A 19,265-nucleotide genomic window follows, 5' to 3' on the forward strand; every position below is an offset into this window, starting at 1 on the left:
GCGACAACACGCACATAATTTGTTTAAATCTTAATACATCTCTTGGAACTAATACAAAAGCACTACAAGAGTAACACAAATACCCAAAATCTTAAACATATCAAGCCTTATGCTTAAGCAATAAAGACTTGATGTTATAACTTACAACATTGTCTTCATGATTCTTGGACTCACTCTTACATATAGGATATGAAAGATCAGCACAGGAACCGTCCTCCATACGAGGTCTAGAGATGTTTGTCAACTCACCATTACTGGAACTTGGAGATTTACTTGCAGAAGAAGAACAAGGAACGTCGTCGTCGATTTTCATCTCTTCTGCAGAAGGCAAATTTAGTTTACGCCGAGAACCAAGTCTAAGCTTTTGAAGTGTGATCTCTGGTAAAAAGGAAAAGAGAAAACTTTAGAATCCCAAATTAACATCAAGCTCAATAAACGTAAGAGATGCACAAATCTTAAACTATGATCTTGCCGATTTTGCAGAGTTCTTTAGTGATCGGAGACTGTCATTTCAAAGCTGATTAAACTTGGGTTAAGCACAGATTTCCATTATACTTAAACAATACAACAAAATCTATACACAAATGATATCCATATATTTGGGAATAATAGGTCTAATCAAGTAATTAGGGTTACGGTTCTTGATAGACTGGCATAGGAAGGTTAGATTTTTGAAACCCAATCAACTAATTAGGGTTATGATTCTTTGGTTGATTGGGATCGGAAGGTTAGGTTTCAAAATACAATCAAACTACTTAGGGTTAGAATTGAGTATCTTACACTATAGAAGATCTAGCTTATCTATCAATTCAAAATGAATTGAGTAAAAAAACCAAACAATTTGAGAGAAGCAAGTAATTGACATCAAGAATTTAACATTTCGTTGAAAGAAAAGTATAAGAAGAGAGAGACAGGAGAAAAATTAGGGTTTTTTTTTTTTTACCATAGATGGAGAGGGAATCATCTTTGATAATCTTGGAAGGAGGCCTCTCCAACTCCACCTCTAAACGATCCAACGAAGATGAAGATGGTCTCAGTCTTCCCAACATCTCTCTCTCTCTCTCTCCCTCTCTCTCTAAAACTCTCTTCCCCTCTCTCTCTCTCTCTCTCTCTCTAAAAACTCTGAGAGAGAAAGAAAAGAGCGGGAGGAATCTGAAAACGGGAACGAGCGCGCCAAGAATCAGAGGAATTCGGATTTTGGACAAAACTCATCAAGTTCAAAATATGTAAATCAGATCTGAAATCTGACTCAAAGTCTGAATTGACTCGAGCTACATTTGGAATGTTTGTTTTAGTCTGACTTGAAGAGAGATGAAGAGTGGTTAGTCTGACTTGCAGAGAGATGCAGAATGGTTGATGTTGATCTGGTTGATTTGGCATCTATTTGAGTCAGAATCAGACATTGAGAAAATGCAACATCAGCTAAAAAAAAAGCTTTAGTCCAACTCTAATTCAATCACTCAGCTCAACACTTGTTTGCCCAAGTGTTGATATAAACTCCAAAACCTTGGATGTACCAGGTTCGATTTCCAAGGAGGGTGGAATCCATAGTTTATGGAACTTGGGTTATTAAAGGTGTAAATAAATTTATCGGGCGTTAGGCCTCTTTCATGTTGTCGGGCTTTAGGCCTCTTTCATTGATGTTGAACTGAGGCAGTTATCGTGTTTATCACATCTTTCTGATGCATCAATGCCTTGTAACAACTAACGCAGATCGCAGTCGATTCTAAAAAAAAAAAAAAAATCAATCACTCTGATTCTAAATGAAAGAAGCATATCTTGTTTTCTACTTTTGTATTTTGAGTAATCCAACACTTGATGCTTAATCGGATGAAATTTTGTTCGATCACCACATAGACTATACGTGTAAGTAATTAAAGAAGATCCATTAAAACGGCACATGCTCGAAAATCTTAAAATTTACAACGAATAACTACAATTTCAGTAAAAATTTACATAATCAAGAAAGAAAAGAACACTACAAACTGGCATCGTACGAGTTCATACAAGAAAGAATTTTCTTTCGGTATACCGTTTCAAAAATGATATACCCATTACTCCTTTAGAGAGGAGGCAAATTTAAGATTAATTTGTATCTTTTTTCACCATTTAATAGCAATCAACCTCTGCCAAACATTTTTCTAAAGAACCTGCCTTTAGCTTCTGCCTTGGCAATCTTACCTGCAACATTTATAACATAAATGAGAAATATAATTCATATCTAATTTGGAACCGAAATTTACATAATCGATTGGAATCGAAGAGCAAACCTTGTATTCTTCCAGATGCATATAATGCTTCTTCTGCAATGGGTCTCCATTGTTCTGCACATGAAAAATTGATCCCCATACCCACACTAAGTCCTCTCAACAAGATCACAGTTCGAAGAACAGAAAATAGCTCCTCTGGGAAGCCCTGAACGGCAATTTTCTTTATCGAAGATTCTTCAGAGAATGGGTGTAGCATTGTTACCCCAGGGGGTAATTTTGTATCGAACATCGTCTGTGCCAATTTTAGCATTTCTTTTTCCCCATCCTCACATTTGGACTGGGTTTTTATACCGAGTTCCCTGCAAATTTATAGATGGAAATAGTACGAAGTGTGGAAGCAAAAGTCAGCTTGCAATTTTAATCACTAACGGCAAGAAGTGTAAGGACTAATATTAGAGAACCCGGTACCTAAAGCTCTCGGATGCTCTTATAGGGTCGTTATCAGCCATTGCAAGAACTAAATTTGCATATCCTAGCCTCAAGCCGTCTGGGAGATCCTTAACTTGTCCATAGTCTAGCAAGGCAACCTGAAAATGGTAAGGAAAAGTCGCAATACTGAAAGATATGAGACATAGGTTGGATGGTGCATATAGTTGCATGCCTAAGCTAGAAGCAGTTCGGGTATTCGTGACCCACATGGATCTTCTTTCATCTACGTTTATACTATATACCTGCAGCATGTATAAAGGCCACAGGTGAAGCCCTGTTCGGTTGGGTGGTAATATGTGTGTCTCTCCAATGCAGAGATCGGAGTTTGAATCTTAAAACTGATTACAGACCACCCACCCCCATCGCCCAACATTCAGAGTTTCAATTGGTCAAATAAAAGTATGACACAAAAACGGCAATCAACTCAACTGAAGTCTAGATGGGTGGTCGGTCATACATCCTCCTTTTCCATTGTTTAAGGTGGTTGCTCCGATCGCATCAAAACTTATCCATCTGGGTATAAAGTTATATAGTTCTAGTCTGAAAGGTATCCCTACTGGTATCCATGTTACATAGATCTAGACAGAGGCGAAGGCGAATCTTAATACTTAAAACATTATATGTATAACTCACCTCGGATCCTTTACATATCATGATATTTCCAGGATGAGGGTCTGCATGGAAGAAACCACTCTTCAAGATCATCTGACCGTATGCTAAAGTCAAACTTTTGAGGATGTTCCTGTAGTTACAGATATTTTAAGATGTATAAGGAGTAAAGGTTTAAATATAAATAAACCTTTTATATTTAAATTTATAAGGGCGAACAAAACTTCATATTCTAGAGTTTAGGAATCTTACTGCTTTGCCATTGTTGCAATCTTTCCAGTAGGATTTATGCCTCTTTTAGCCATTTCGTCGCCAAGTTTGAGAATTGGGGTTCCATCAATGAACTCCATTACTATGACCTTCCTAATCGAGCAGAGGACACTTATTGACTAAAGAAGAACTCACTAAGTAATTCGATAATATTAGGATGATCAAGCAATTATTTAGGTGGTGAAGTTTAGCATTGAATACCTAGTTACCATCTCCCGCATCACTCGTGGAACTATGACAGGAGGTCTTTTGTTGTTCATGTGAAGAAAATGTTGGATTCGCTCCATAGCTTCAGCCTCTCTTAGAAAGTCAAACTCATATCCAATCTTGAACAAACATTGCAAATAATCAGAAATAAGCAAATAAAAACTAGTTTTTTGAAGCTTTAAGTGCCCAAATTGGATGCAAAATTTACTTATAAATCGGTATAATTTATAAGTACCTGCTTCTCCATTTCTTTAGTCAATGAGAAAAGGTCAAATTTGATATCCGTTTTTTCCAAATATGAAGCGAAAGCTTGTAAGTTATGAATATCAGTCATCATTAGGTCCTGAACTCCGGGATGTTGCACCTACAAAAGCACACCAAAAGTGTAAGAAGAATAAAATAATGCATTCTGGAAGACGAGATTGAAAAGTTTCTGGCTCTCTTACCTTAACAGCTACATCACCCTTAGCACCTTTTAGTCTTGCTCGATGAACCTAAAATCGAGTCCGAGAGCAAACGTGAGGAAACAGTTTTCTCTATCATTGGAAGTATATATAATAATACAAATATGTCAAAGCCTCGACAAGGTCGATTTTCAAAAGTTTCGGAGCTTCTCTAAGGGTAAGAAGACCACTCTCAAAAACACATCAAAGATGAAATTGATAAAGGTATATCATAAGACACGACCTGTGCAATTGAAGCGGATCCAAGAGGTTCAACATCAAATCGTTCAAACACTTCAACAAGACTACGACCCAACTCTCTCTCGAGCATAAGCTGGACTGATTCAAATGGTGTAACAGGGGCTTTATCACATAAAGTAACAAGCCTTCTCACCCATGCAGCGGGGGCCAAATCGGGCTTCCCAACGACTTGAGCAACCTGTTTGAAATTCCATTACACAAAACCATCACCATTTACAAGAAACACTAAAAGGCAATAAAACACTCACCACACTGATCTTCTTCTCTGAGAAAACACTAAGAACTAATCAAATAGTGATACCCAATAACTAAAAACCATAAATAACAAACCCCAATTCGAGATGATACATTCTCACTAATCCAATTATTGTTCATGAGAAGTAGTAATAGAGTAGGGAATCATGAAATTGAAATACCTTAAGAAAGAAGCCACCAAGGTCATAGCACATTGAGTATATCTTATCAGCTGCAACTTCATGTTGTCTTTCCCACATTTCTTCCTGTTTCTTTCCATCTTTCTCGAAATTCACTCGAATTTGAAAAACCTGTACCAACAAAGTTGAAATTAAAGAAAACCCATTAACAAAAACTCAAACTACAAAAAACCCAGAAACAAAAACTCAAGCTAAAGAAAACCCAGAAACAAAAACTCAAACTACAGAAAACCCAGAAACAAAAACTCAAACTAAAGAAACCCCATTAACAAAAACTCAATCCGAGAAACAAAAACAACAGTAGAGAGAGAGAGAGGGACCTTGTAGCCAGTATAGATATCAGCAGCTCGAACCCAGAACTGAAATGACCTATGCCAAGGTCTAAAATGAGTAGAAAGTTTATCTCGGAAATCTTCAATCGGAAAAGAAACCATGTCGTCGTCGTGCTTGTCTTGTGGGGATCAAAATTGTTTGTGCTTGGTGGTCAGGGTGAGGGTGAGGGTCTATCCAACTGAAAATTCACCAGGTAATTTTTGTGGGTACGTAGTAAGATGTTCAACTGGTATTTCGTCTTTATTAAGATCGCCAAGATTTATAGAGGTGGGTTTTTAACTTGGAGATGAGAATAGTAAAAGCAAATAAAATTCCTTGCTTCAAGTTCAAGGTGCCCATCTTCAACAAAAAAAAAAAAAAAAAGTTCAAGGTGCCCACTTTCATCAAAAAAAAAAAAAAAAGTTCAAGGTGCCCAAGTTAGTAGCGGACCTAGTGGTTCACAAAGGTCTGTGTTGGTTAAGAAACAACCCCTTTATGACCCATGTTTACTCGTGAAAATGATTGAGCCACGGAGTTCCTAGGCAGATTTGGGAGGAAATTCTGAATCAGTAACCTATGATTGATTCTAACTTTCTCTTGATTTTTGTTCTAGATCGCAGAGAAATCAAGTCGTTGCATTAGAATTCTCTTTTAAATGTGCCTAGAGATTTGGTGGTTCTATCACCACTGGAGGAACCTATTCGAAATATGGTGTGACAATCCTCCACATCCAAACTGGTCGAGACCTAACAAGCGAGTCGGTCTCCCATTGCACAACCCTTTGTAAATCCGAAAGAGCATCTCTACTCAGATGAGAAAAGAAAGGGGTGTTTAGTAAGCACCCCAAAATTGTTAAGAACAACACCATTAAGCTTTAGCTAGGGAAATTCTAAAGACACTCCCCATTTGGCTATAGGCATCCCCGGGCCTTTTGACTTTAGGGCCACAGTACTCAAACATTTTTTAATTGAGTTGGGGCTCCCAATTGACGTGGCTGGTGGTGACTAGAGCTCAAACTTGGCCTATATTAACAAATTACAAAAATTTAGGAGTAAAGAACTTTGTGGAATCTTTAAAATTGTGATCCCCTCTTTTCTCACAGCTTATGGGCAAGGCAATGTGAACAAGCATGTTTGGACAACAATGAAAATTTTGTTGTAATGATGGTGTATGAAAGTTCATACTCTGTCTATTTAGGAAAGTCTAGTTTTTTTTTTTGATGAAAGTAGGAAAGTCTATTTAGGAAAGTCTAGTTGGTTATGTATTTGTGTGTATAATTCATGCCCCCAAGGCATAGGGGTGTCAACGGGTCGGTTCCGGTTCGGGCATCTCACTACACAGAATCGGAACCTATCAAAAATTTCAGTTCTGGATCCTAGCGGTTCCGGGTCCGGTTCCACAATTTAAGGATCCAGAATTAGAACCTATAAAAATTGCGGGTATCCGTCGGGTATCGGATATTTATCGGTTATTTTTAGGGTTAATTCCGTTTTGGCCCCCGATTTGTGACCAACTGGCCGTTTTGGCCCCAGATTGTGTCCGACAGTTCGTTTTGGCCCCAAATTTTTTTAAACCTCCCAATTCTACCCCCATGGCATTTCTGTAATTATTTTTTTTTCTTTTTCTTTGTCCACACAATTACCACATCACTCTGTCCACTTCACCCTTCTTCTCCAGTGAAAGGTTGACGGCCGGAATAAAAAATTTCGGCCGGCCACCTTTACTGAAAAAAAAAAATAATTCTTCCTTTCTCTCTCCTATTCATCTTCTTCCTTTCTCTCTCTTCTTCTTCCTTTCTCTCTCTTCTTCTTCCTTTTCCCTCAATCTCTCTCTCTCTAAGCTCCCCTTCGCCGGCAGAAATTTCGGCGAAGGGTAAGGGTTTCCAGATCGGAAACCCTTCGTGAAACCGAGGGTTTCCGGTCTGGAAACCCTTCGTGAAGACGAAGGGTTTCCAGACCGGAAACCCATCGTCCATGAGGGTTCCCGGTCTGGAAACCATTGTCCCCTTCGCCGAAATTTCTGTCGGCAAAGGGGAGCTTAGAGAGAGAGAGAGATTGAGGGAAAAGAAGAGAGAGAGAAAGGGGGAAGAGGAGAGAGAAAGGAAGAAGAAGAGAGAGAAAGGAAGAAGAAGAAGAGGAGAGAGAAAGGAAGAAATTTTTTTTTTTAGTAAAGGTGGCCGACCGGAATTTTTATTCCGGTGAATGTATTAGTGGAGTGTGCAACTGCCTACACCGGTCACATGACGTTCTATAAAATAAACTATTAACAGAGACCAAATTATAATCTCTCTCCCTTTTGCCTAAGTAAGAAAATAGGAGGAAGAGAGAGACAAGGAAGCGAGAGAAACGGGAAGGAGAGAGAGAGAGAGAGAGAGAGAGAGAGATTAAATGACTCGCCAACACATAGTCAGTTGACCCTTCCTTGCTGGAGAATTGGTTTTAATGAACTATAAGAAGGAAAATATAGAGTAAGAAGTTGTTTGAAAAATGAGACAAGAAGAAGAGAGTGAAAAGTTGAAGTTCGGATTTATTGACGAAAAATATTTCTGGGGTCAGTTTGGGACGCTGGTCAACTTTAGATGCTCATTTTCGTGAATTGGTTATATTTAAGGGGCAAAAAGGAATTGTCATAGTTAATTAAATTTTCTCAGACATTTTTTGCCTCTAATTTCTCTACCACCTGTCTTTTCTTTTAATTTGAGTCCGAGATAACTTGAGGATAAATTATGTTAATGTCTTACTCTTGGAATCTGACCCAAAAACACAGAGTACATTTTCTGCATATTTGAGTGGGGTCCACTCGTCGAAACATCTCGAAACATGTACCATTGCGTTCGTGTCGTCGAGGGCTTGAATTTCACTAAAGATTTGCATAAAACAGATTCCATATGAATGAGATATTAATATTTGAAGTTGGAGTTAAAAAAGAAAGTTGAGAGCTAATTACAGTTAGTCCCACGTAGAGTACTAAAACAAATATGTTAAGCCTTATAAGCAACTAGGGTATATCCCGTGCCCTAAGGCACGGACACTTATATCAATCAAATGTTACGAAATTTATTGTTATATTTTATTGGGAGAGAGAGATTTTTCTTAGTTATTATTTTTTTTGTTTATTTTATCTTAAGGGTTAATTCCGTTTTGGCCCCCGATTTGTGACCCACTCGTCGTTTTGGCCCCAATAAGTGTCCGGCAGTTCGTTTTGGCCCCAAAACCAATTTTTCGGGCAGTGCTGACAACATCGTTGCATAAGCAATATAATCCTATACCCAAAATACCCCTCTGACCAAATCCCCCTTTCCCAGGTAAATCTTGAGCCGTCACATCCCTGTCAAATCCCTTCGGCTATTTAATGCCTCCCTTCCCTTCCCAACTAAACTTTCCCTCTTTCATTACTCTTTTTTCTCAACTTCATTACTCTTTCTTCACCTCAACTCATCAGTCAATGCAGGAAACCCTAAACCCTATTTCTTCTTCTTTCTTCATCTTAATTCGTTCAGTCAATACTCAACTTCATTGACTGATTTTCTTCTTTCTTCATCCTAAGTTAACCCCTCTTTCTTCATCTTCTTCAACCCCTCTTTCTTCGTCTTCTTCAACCCCTCTTTCTTCATCTTCTTCAACCCCTCTTTCTTCATATTTCTTCATCTTCTTCACCAACCTTGGGGCCGCAAGAGATGGGCGGAAGTTCTTCATCCCCACCAATAAGTTTCAAAGTTTCCTGTCAAATGTGTGATGAACCATTTCACTCAGCAATTGAATGTCCTTGGGTTTACAGTCAGTGCAAAAGCCCCAAATGCATTGGCATCAGACGACTTGAGGTTGCTAAAACTAGAGAAGGTAGGGTTAGGAAATACCTTAGTTGCCAATTTCATACCTGTCTTGCTTTCCAGTGGCTTGATGAAGCCAAAGATGAAGAGAGAGTCGAACAGAAAAAGGTAGAGATAAATCAACAAAAATCCCCTCCACAACAATTATTGAAAGATCTTGGTTCGGAGCATGCTTTTGTTGTGGTCTTCATGATCACTGGGCGAAAGATTGTCCATGGGTAGACACCCCCTGCCCAAGATCAAACTGCCGAGGTAGGAGGAAAATTCGAACATCCTTAACAGATCTGAATTTTGAAAAGAAATTTTTTTCTTGTGTTGTTTGCAACAAGTTCGATTGGGTTGAAGATTGGGTTGATAAGACTAAAGCAAGCAAAGGAAAGATGGTTACTATCCAAGATCCATATGATCAAATGTGTAAGAAGTTTAAGGATTTGCTTTGAGATTGGGCCAAATGGGAAATGGGGGTCAAACTGTAATTGTTATGCACGTTTGATTATGTGTCTGTTTCATTGTTACTATCCAAGTTATTATGTTTCTCTTTCATTGTTATGTATCTCTTTTATTGTTAACCAAGTTATTATGTTAGTAAGTGTCTTCAAATAAACAAGTCATAAAACTGAAATTGGGGCCAAAATGAAATACAACAGATAAAACTGCCTGAAATAAGTCATAAAACTATCTTCAACCAGTAAGTGTCTGAATACATCCATCCACAAAATACCAAACGATCAAAGTCAAAACATAATTAACCCATAAGCAAACACAAAACAATGTCTGGGATAAAACACAAACCCATAAGCAAACAAAACCACAAAATGCCCCACAAAAACCCCTTTCTTGAAACAAACATATTAGTCAGACACCCTTGGGTTACTACGGGTCCCTGGTCGTCTTCCCCTCCTTGCACCTCCACTGGTCTCCTGTTGTGGTACCTGCTCCTCAGTTTCAGCTCGTGCGCTTGTGCTACTACGACCCCCTCTTCCCCTTTGAGTACTACCTCGACTAGCCTGAGATTGCTGCTGACTTTGTTCTTGACTACCAGCCCTTCTACTTGAAGATACCTGCCCTGATGTGGAACATGTGGGTCCTCTGCAAGATTTTTTGTTATGTCCATGACTCCCACAAGTGCTGCAATAATAACCACGAACATTACCACCCTGCTTCTCTGAAGCATCTCTCCTCCTCTGAGTTCTAGGTCTCCCTGCTGGCCTAGTCATTCTTGGGGGTTTGACAACATATCGAGGCTACAAGGATAGAAGGATACACTATTATCAATTCTTTTATATTTCCAACCAAACACGTGCGAAATAAATAAAGGAAAGTAATTTACCAGCCCCCATGTTGCCTCATCTGGGATTGGCACAACCCGATGACCATACGTCGCTTTATAAGCTTTGACAGTATAATAGTAGCTACAATACCTATGACAAAGGAACATGTGAACCAAAACAGATAAACAGGGCCAAGAATGAAATGGGGCCAAAAAGAAATTGGGGCCAAAATGGAAATGGGGCCAAAAAGGAAATAATGCGTAATTGGACTTACTTGGTAAGATCTTCTCTTCTAGGCACCAATACAGCGAGAGCATGCACACAAGGTAATCCTGATATTTGCCACGCACAACAGGTGCACGTTTGATTACCCAAATCCACTTGCATCGAACTCCAGTCCTCACGTTCACATTCCAGTAGTTCTCATCAGAGGGTTGGACATAGTAATGCCTGATAGACTTTTTGAGCTTTTCGAGTGAGGCTTTAACCTTTGGCACCAACCCATTCTCTGGCCAGTCTTTCGCCTGCATTCGTCTCCTGTAGTATGTGGCCATGACCATTAACCAGTACTTCTCAACCATGTTGCATAGGGGTTTGTCTCTAAGCTTCATAATCTTACTATTAAAACTCTCAGAAAAGTTGTTGGTGATGAAAATGCACTTCGAATCAGTATCGAAGTGTGACCTTGCCCATGAAGAAGGAGTTTCCCTCTCTAACCATTGTTTTGCAACCGGACTAACAGATTGTAATACTGTCATCCATCTGTTAAAATCTGTAACTGAATAAGACCTTGCCGCATTCCAGACAATTTCCTCAAGATGAAGCCCAGGGTGGAGTTGCTTGAAATTTTTATACATGTGACCGAAACAATACCTGTGTCTTCCATTACCAAAGACAGTATCAACAGCTTGAATAAGACCTTTCTGCCGGTCAGATAATATGGTCAGTGGTTTCTCGTGTCGTTGCAATTGTGGACCCACTGCCTGTAAAAAAGATAACCATGTCTCCTTGCATTCGTTTCTACATATGTAGATAGCTATTGGAAAAATTCCATTTGTAGCATCTACTCCCAAAATAGATAAACAAACACCGGCATATTTGCCCTTCAAGAAACAACCATCAAGACCCAAAACTGGTCTACATCCTTTCATAAATCCTTCAATAGATGCTCGAAAACGAACACACATACCTGTAAAGGATTCTGTCATATCATGTCTTGATACTGTAGCTATACTTCCTCTGTTTGATATAAGTATCTGTCTTGCAACTCAGGTGCAAGTCTGTACCCTTCTTCAAAGTTCCCATTAATTCGCTCTACCATTTTAGTTCTGGCAACCCAAGCTTTCTTGTAATTGACATTCACACCATGATGAGTTTTTACCCAGGCCTGTATGTTCTCCGGAGTTAGATCCGGATTTTGAGCAAAGGTTTCCATCAGTTTATGAGCAATCCAATTTGAAGTAACCATTGGGTTTTTATCATCTTGATCTGCAGTACATGTATGCTCAAAGTTAGCCTGGGTGAGCTTGTACATGTGCTTATCACTCAGCTGCGGTACGTACACAAACCAGTCACATCCCCTTTCTTTACATTTAAATCTCAACCTTTTTGTTTCATTTTTTACCTGTTTATATACAAATTGGTTGTCAATTGCATTGTTTCTAATTGCTACTCGAGCCTGTTCAATCGTTGGCCAAGTCTGACCAATATACAAGTCATTTCCAATTTGGCCCCTAATTCCATTTTGGCCCTCTTCTTCATCTGTATTGTACAAGTCATCTTCTGCATAAAATGATCCAGAATCTTCAAATCTTGGATCATAATGATCCCCTTGTTCACCATCTTCACCATCACTGGAGCCCTCTCCCTCATCCGACTCTTCCCCATTCGAATGATATCTTTCTTCTGGGTTTACATCATCACCAAAGTCTTGACATTCGTTTTCTTCTACAGTTGTGGAAGGGGTCGTTTGTGATCGACCCTGTGAACTGCCTTCAAATACCTCTGAATTTAAAGAACTGAGTAAGGCATCACTTACTCCCACCATATCTCTGAGAGTAGCCCTCCACTGATCAGAATCAGACATCATAAACTCATCCCAATCAAGTGATGCCCAGTCAAAATCATTCCCAGATTGGCGCCCAGTTTGAGTACCATGTTCCATCTGGTCCCCTTCAACATTTTCAGACTCATTTTGGACTTCCATCTGATCGACTCTTTCAGATTGACGCCCAGTTTGAGTACCATCTTCCATCTGGTCCCCTTCAACATTTTCAGACTCATTTTGGACTTCCATCTGATCGACTCTTTCAGATTGGCGCCCAGTTTGAGTACCATCTTCCATCTGGTCCCCTTCAACATTTTCAGACTCATTTTGGACTTCCATCTGATCAACTCTTTCAGACTCCATCTCCTCATCACTTGGATCCAACACGATCACTGGTGGTTCAGACATGCAAGGAAGATCGATCACTGGACGATTTCTAACAGCAACTTGTTTAGGATATGTGATTGGTTTACCACCCCAGTGACGATTTTTCCTCGTCAAACACTTTGATTTAGTCCTAGGTTGTGTTGGTGGTGGAGGGATTTCAGGCCAGTCGATGTAAACATACATATGACAAATATTTTCGTAATCCTTAGGAATCCGAACTTCAACCAAAGTATTCAGACTTGTATCATCCATAATCTGAAGAAGTTGTGTTTCGAATAGACCAACCCGATTCTCAATCTCTACAAGAGACCAGACTTCCATGGTAACACATCCTTCTAGCCCTAACTTCTTACCAATGATATCCATCAGACGAAGCAACGTCAGTCTTTTTGAAAGCGGAACTTGAATGTCTGGCATCAGGAATATATCCCCCCCAATGTAATCAGACGGACTCACATCAAGCATGTCTACGTTTTCCTTCCACTCGCCATCATAATGAACGATGATGTTGATAATCTTTGACATTTTTAACAGAGATTTTCAGAGGTTTTGATAGAAAAGAAAACTGATGAAAGAGAAGATGAGAAGAACAGTAATGAAAGAGAAGATAAGAAGAAGAAAGGGTAATGAAAGAGAAGATGAGTGTTAAAAGAGAATAAAAGATTTCTCTGTAACTGCCTAGGGAAGGGAAAGTTTAGTTGGGAAGGTAAGGGCGGCATTTAATAGCCGAAGGGATATTTGAGAGGGATGTGACGGCTGAAGATTTACCTGGGAAAGGGGGGATTCGGTCAGAGGGGTAGTTTGGGTATAGGATTATATTGCTTATGCAACGATGATGTCAGCACTGCCCGAAAAATTGGTTCTGGGGCCAAAACGAACTGCCGGACACTTATTGGGGCCAAAACGGCGAGTTGGTCACAAATCGGGGGCCAAAACGGAATTAACCCTTATCTTAAATTAGTTATTATTTTATTGAGAGAGAGAGATTTTAATTTCTTTTTTTAACCCTTGAAATTTATTTTGTTACTTTTTTTCATAAATTAAAATTTATATTTCTAAGAAGGAAAGGATTATTGTTTTTTAAATAGGTAACTTTATTTCTACGAAGGATTATACTTTAAATTTTGAGAAGGGCTTCTAGACAATATCCTTTATTAAAAAAGGATGTTTGTCCCAGTCATCGTTTTCTCTTCTGTTTTATATAATATCAGGTGATGATATCTAATGATAGATGCTTTATGAGGTGCCAATCTAGTTGGGATGTCATGTAAAGCATAGTGAAGATATCACTCCTTTCATTTAAAAAAAAAGTCATCGTTTTCCCTTCTGTTTTATTATATAGATTACTCACTTATGCCTGAGTATTAGTGAGACTTGCTACAGTGCTTTGCGTGGTGCTAACCGCGCACGCGCGTGGGCGAGTGGACGTTTAGGGCGCATTGGGCGCTTTAGAGGCGCATTGGAAGCCATTCTCTTTTTGTACCTTAGATACAATCCGACAGACAAGATCTTGTCTGGTAGTGATCACACAGATCACCATCTAAGGGACTAGAACAATCCCTGGTCAAAGTCGGTTAGACTCACCAGTCATTATGATTGTTGACCCAACAACCATGGTGACTGTTGACTCAACAACCATGGTGACTGTTGACTCAACAACCATGGTGACTGTTCTTAGTCTATAAAAGACTAATAACCCAGACTGAAAAACTCACTTCGAAGTAACAAATATCCAACGAAAGAATCAAGAGAAAATTCGTATTGCTTGCAAGAGTTCGCCCGATTTTCGATCAAAAAAGAACTTTCCGATCAGAAAGGTAAGATAGTTGTATCCAACCTCCAGGGAGGCAAATCGCATCACTGTTGGTTTGAAATACAGTGCGACTATTGTCTTAAGGAAAGAGCCATTATTGTCTTAAGGAAAGAGCGACAAACTTGCCTCTGTCCTTCACTAATTTCTATCACCTGTTAATTTAAGTTGTTAGATTATAAGTTATTTATTATTGTTTATCATTGTTCTGAAACTCAGAACAATACCAGTAATAGTCAGAACTCTGACATCTTATGATCAGTATACCGAGACTGACACTTCAGCAAAAAAATGTCATGTTTTTTTTTTGAATTGTTCAGCGTGCCTCGAACCCTTAACCTCTAAAGTGGAAGACTGTACATACCTCTTACCACTCCAACCAAGGGTTGTTGGCAAAACAAATGTCATGTTAATGTTGTAACGACTTTTCGAGTCAAATGTCAAAAAATATTTGTGTTGCTTATAAATAAATCAGAACTATTTAATGTCTTTGCCTAATTATATATTTAAATATCTTGAATTTCTCGTGACCGTTCGATCTCCTATTCTTGATTCTTCTAATATTCTTTATGTATCTCATTGCCTTTTACTCTTTTTTTTCTCCCCTTAATCTCTTTATCTTACTGCTTTTAAGTTAGATAAGTCACTTTAGCTTATAATTCAATTTGTTATGTTTACATATATGTACATCTTCATGTAAAAAAGACTTTGATTTCTTCCTCTCAAGGAATAATAGAACAACCACTATTCAACAATAACATAATTGAATGTCGAGTAACAGTTTTGGCAAACGCTTTTGAATTCGTTCGAAAGTACTTGAACCAATAACTGAATTTGCAACTACAATTTCTATATAATTAGCAAAAATGTAGTTAAATGCGGCTACTTTGACTTCGGATTCAGTCATTTGTGGTTATACGCCTCGGCCTACTATGACTTTTGGGACAAATCTACCAAACTAAACAAGATAGGAGTGGAATTTATCAACTTGCATATGGGTCCTCTAACCATCATATCAATCTTTAGTCTTCTAAGATTCATTGTAGCTTTTTTGCATCCATTAATCCAACTATCAACTATATCACTATTAAGGGTTGCTAAGATATCAAGTAGCCAAGTAGTGATTATTTTATTTTACTTCAATCAAGTTGTGATTAAAGAAACCATTTCCCAATCTACATCATTAATAAGTGAATGACATGACATTACTCATAAAAGATTCATATAGGGTTGCTATAACAATAATAATTTGTTAGGAAGATGACCTAAAATCACTTTAAAGAAATTTCCTATCAAGGTAATATGTACTATCTCAATCACATATGGAGTATTATTTATTAGTTGTATAAGGGTGGAACTCGAATACACAAGCAATCTTGAGATACACCTCAAAATCGAATTAAACTTACATAAACTAAGAGGATCCAAAATTAAAAAGAATACTATATTTTTCTTTGATTGTACTTAAAGTACCAAATTGACTCACTTTCTAAGCAAGAACTCCATTGAAAACATAATCTTCATTGATGGTTGGTACAAGAACTAATGGCACTTTCTTTCTTGTAGCTAAACCAAAAATCTCATTGAAATCCACGTCATCGGGTCGGACACCACGTGGCAAGGACCAATCAAAATGATACAATAATCTAGCCAATGTGATTTCAATGGTGGCAAGAGCAAATGAGTAACCAGGGCAACCTCTTCTTCCTCCTCCAAATGGTAGTAAATCAAAATCTTGATGACCCTTTACATCAATATCCACCTTACCATTTTCCATGAATCTCTCAGGGTTATACTCCAAAGGATCCGGCCACGTCATTGGGTCTCGCCCAATGGCGTACGTGTTGATGAAGACACGTGTCTTAGCAGGTATATCATAACCGTCGATCTTACAGTTTTCTAGAGATTCACGAGGAACCAAGAGTGGAACGGGTGGGTGTAAACGAAGCGTCTCTTTAATGATAGCTCTCATGTAGTTTAGGTGTGGGAGGTGGTTCAAGTCTACTACTCCTTTCTTACCAACTATTTCTCTCACTTCTTTCTGTGCTTTAGACATAATGTGTGGGTGTCTGCTTAGTTCTGTCATCGTCCATTCTAACGTCGCTGATGTTGTATCTGTTCCCGCAACAAACATGTCCTGCTCATATATAATATCTCTTATCATATCATTAACATTGACTAATAAATAAATGAAAAATGTGTAGGTATTCTTCATATAAACAACATTTAAACAAGTCCATAAAAAAAATCAATGTTGTGGGCCATTGGTCTTGGATATGGCCCATCCATGCTAGGATGGAAGCTCAAACTTGGAGAGGTACCTAGACAATTTGACTAAGACATAAGCCTAATATTCTAGAAAATGTCACCATACCCAGACCCATATAATTGGACTCAATTCACATCCAGTGAATTTTATTCAATTATTGTATTTGTAGAAAATACAGAGTCATAGATAAGAAGACAAACTTTTGTTTAAAATTCTTCTGTTCTTTTTATTTACGGTACGTCTCTAGCTAGAGCTCAATAGTCAAACATCAGACATATCTCGTTTCGTTGTTTCGTGGTCTAGTACACTAAGTGTTTTATATTTGTTACCAAAACGAGGAAAACGAGGGCATGGAAAGGGAAATATTACCAAAACAAGAGCTTTGAGATTATCATCTGAAATCGGAACATCCAAATCGCCACTCTTTTGAACACGAAGTAAAACGTCTACGAAGTCCTCTCGATCTGATAAATCGTCCGATTCTTCATTCTTCTTTTTAAGATGTTCACCAATTATTTCATCACAAACTGATTTCAAATCGTTCAAATTCTTCAATAATCTTTTTTTTAACCCAGTAACTGAGTTAACCCATTCTAACCCAGGATAAAAATCAGCAATACTAAAACCAGCCAATAAAGCTTGAGTTTCTGTTAAAATCTCAGGTAACCGATTTGACTCAGTACTAAATCTCTTCCCAAATGCAACTCGGCATAAAACGTTATTAGCTAAACCAAAGAATTTATCACTCATATCAATCTCAGGTGTTGATGAATTATTAGTATGAGTAAGAGAATTAATTAAGAGGTTAACTTCTTCGTTTCGAATGAGTTGAAACGAGTTGACCCGTTTTGGACTCAGTAACTCAGTGACACAAATTTTTCTTGCTTGTCTCCAATAAGCACCATATGGAGAAAAAGTGATATCCGAACAACCAAAGGACAGATATTGACCGGCTATTATTTGGGGCCGATTCGAAAAAATGTGGTCTTGAGTTTTGAGGATTTCACGAGCAAGTCGAGAAGAGGAAACGACAATTGTTGGGACTCGACCGAGTTGGAGGTAAATGAGTGGACCGAGTTTGTTGGAAATATTAGAGAAATCGTGATGCGGCATATCGGTGAGTAGGTGGAGGTGGCCAATTAGTGGAAGTTTTGGTGGTGACGGTGGTAGGACGGCTGTGGGTTGTCTTCTCCGGCGGTAGTAGTGGAGAAGAAGAAGAAGAAGAATGATGAAGGCAGGGAGGAGAGTTGAGGGAGAGATTGAAAGAGGGGTAAAATCATCCATGTTTTAATCACCCAAATGAAAATGAATGTGTTTCTTTATATAAGTTTTCTTGACATCCAAATTGAGTTTCAATTTTTTAATATTAATTGATTTTAAAATAATTGTTTACGTATTTGACTTTAGAAATCATTTTATTAAAAAAGTGCGGCATACATGTGCATAAGAGCCTTTTTATTGTATAAATAAATTGTGATTGTAGAGGTAATTGTTCGAAAAAAATAATTTCGTGTTCTTTTGAAAAACTCTCTCTTTATTCTTTTTAAAAGTTGTTTTTGCCTCATGGGTCGACCCCAAATATTATGTGGCTAGCAAATCACACAGTCCATTCTTTTGTGTCTTTTGTTAACTTCAGTGGTAGATACTTGCTTGCTCTTAATCCTTTTTAATTTCTTATATTTCAATTTAAACTTCATTTACTATTAATCTCATATATTTTCTCTATTATTTTTAAAAATAATAATATAATAGCATATGTGTCTCAAATCTGAGATTTAGAGGGTGGAAACCTACTTGGTAACCACTCCAATCAAGAATTGTTGTCTATGTATAATCCAGATCCATCTCATTTGGTCAAAGCAAGGAGTTGTTTTTTTTGGAACTTCTAGATTTACAACTAGCCTATGTCGATTTCTTAAAAAAAAGTCCTCGATTTCTTGAAAAAAGTCCCCGGAAACTATCCCAAATTCGTCTTCTTCTTTCTTCACACCCAAACTCAATAATTCTAATGGATTTTAAATTTAATGGACTTAGAACATGATAATCCTTGCTTCAATTATTGAACAAACCTTGTTTTTCTCTCTAACAATTTTGAAACTTAATTTGTTGACATTTATAAGAACCTAACTGCTTAAAAGTTTTAACCTTGTTAGTTTTAAACATGTTATTATCATTTTTTTAAGTCCATTAGATTGAGAATTCTATAAGATTTATTCACACTCTGCTTTAATAGATTATTTCTGGTGTTTTAGGATGAATTTCAATTTAATCAAATTGAAGCATTGGTCTAAGTGAAATTCATAGATAGTATATGGATAACAAATGTTTCATGAAATATACATAACTTTCATAAGAGACGGTAAAGCTTTTTAAAACTTATGAAGGTTCGAAAACATTACGAAGCTTCATACCATGTT

The 19,265-nt window shown here is 37.9% G+C and overlaps 3 protein-coding genes across 3 annotated transcripts; all 3 read right to left on the reverse strand.

Annotated features, from left to right (window-relative positions):
- Window positions 1-1,871: 1,871 nt before the first annotated feature.
- On the reverse strand, window positions 1,872-5,602 carry LOC147547555 (uncharacterized). Its single transcript, XM_086669152.1, has 11 exons — window positions 5,244-5,602; window positions 4,906-5,034; window positions 4,473-4,667; window positions 4,232-4,279; window positions 4,021-4,149; window positions 3,780-3,904; window positions 3,561-3,671; window positions 3,333-3,441; window positions 2,679-2,797; window positions 2,271-2,569; window positions 1,872-2,181 (listed from the first exon to the last, which is right to left on the reverse strand). Exons 1-11 carry the CDS (start codon window positions 5,355-5,357, stop codon window positions 2,120-2,122), a joined length of 1,440 nt encoding a protein of 479 aa, XP_086525278.1. The 5' UTR covers window positions 5,358-5,602; the 3' UTR covers window positions 1,872-2,119.
- Window positions 5,603-9,915: 4,313 nt separating this feature from the next.
- LOC147547556 (uncharacterized) lies at window positions 9,916-11,543 on the reverse strand. Its single transcript, XM_086665684.1, has 3 exons — window positions 10,642-11,543; window positions 10,395-10,485; window positions 9,916-10,308 (listed from the first exon to the last, which is right to left on the reverse strand). Exons 1-3 carry the CDS (start codon window positions 11,541-11,543, stop codon window positions 9,916-9,918), a joined length of 1,386 nt encoding a protein of 461 aa, XP_086521810.1.
- A 4,341-nt stretch (window positions 11,544-15,884) lies between these two features.
- LOC147547557 (tryptamine 5-hydroxylase-like) lies at window positions 15,885-18,224 on the reverse strand. Its single transcript, XM_086671412.1, has 2 exons — window positions 17,218-18,224; window positions 15,885-16,716 (listed from the first exon to the last, which is right to left on the reverse strand). Exons 1-2 carry the CDS (start codon window positions 18,130-18,132, stop codon window positions 16,069-16,071), a joined length of 1,563 nt encoding a protein of 520 aa, XP_086527538.1. The 5' UTR covers window positions 18,133-18,224; the 3' UTR covers window positions 15,885-16,068.
- Window positions 18,225-19,265: the final 1,041 nt, after the last annotated feature.

This window comes from Eschscholzia californica, unplaced genomic scaffold (genome assembly GCF_041429995.1).
Source record: "Eschscholzia californica isolate CP2 unplaced genomic scaffold, dmEscCali1.0.p SCAF_3, whole genome shotgun sequence".
Classification (NCBI taxonomy): Eukaryota; Viridiplantae; Streptophyta; class Magnoliopsida; order Ranunculales; family Papaveraceae; genus Eschscholzia; species Eschscholzia californica.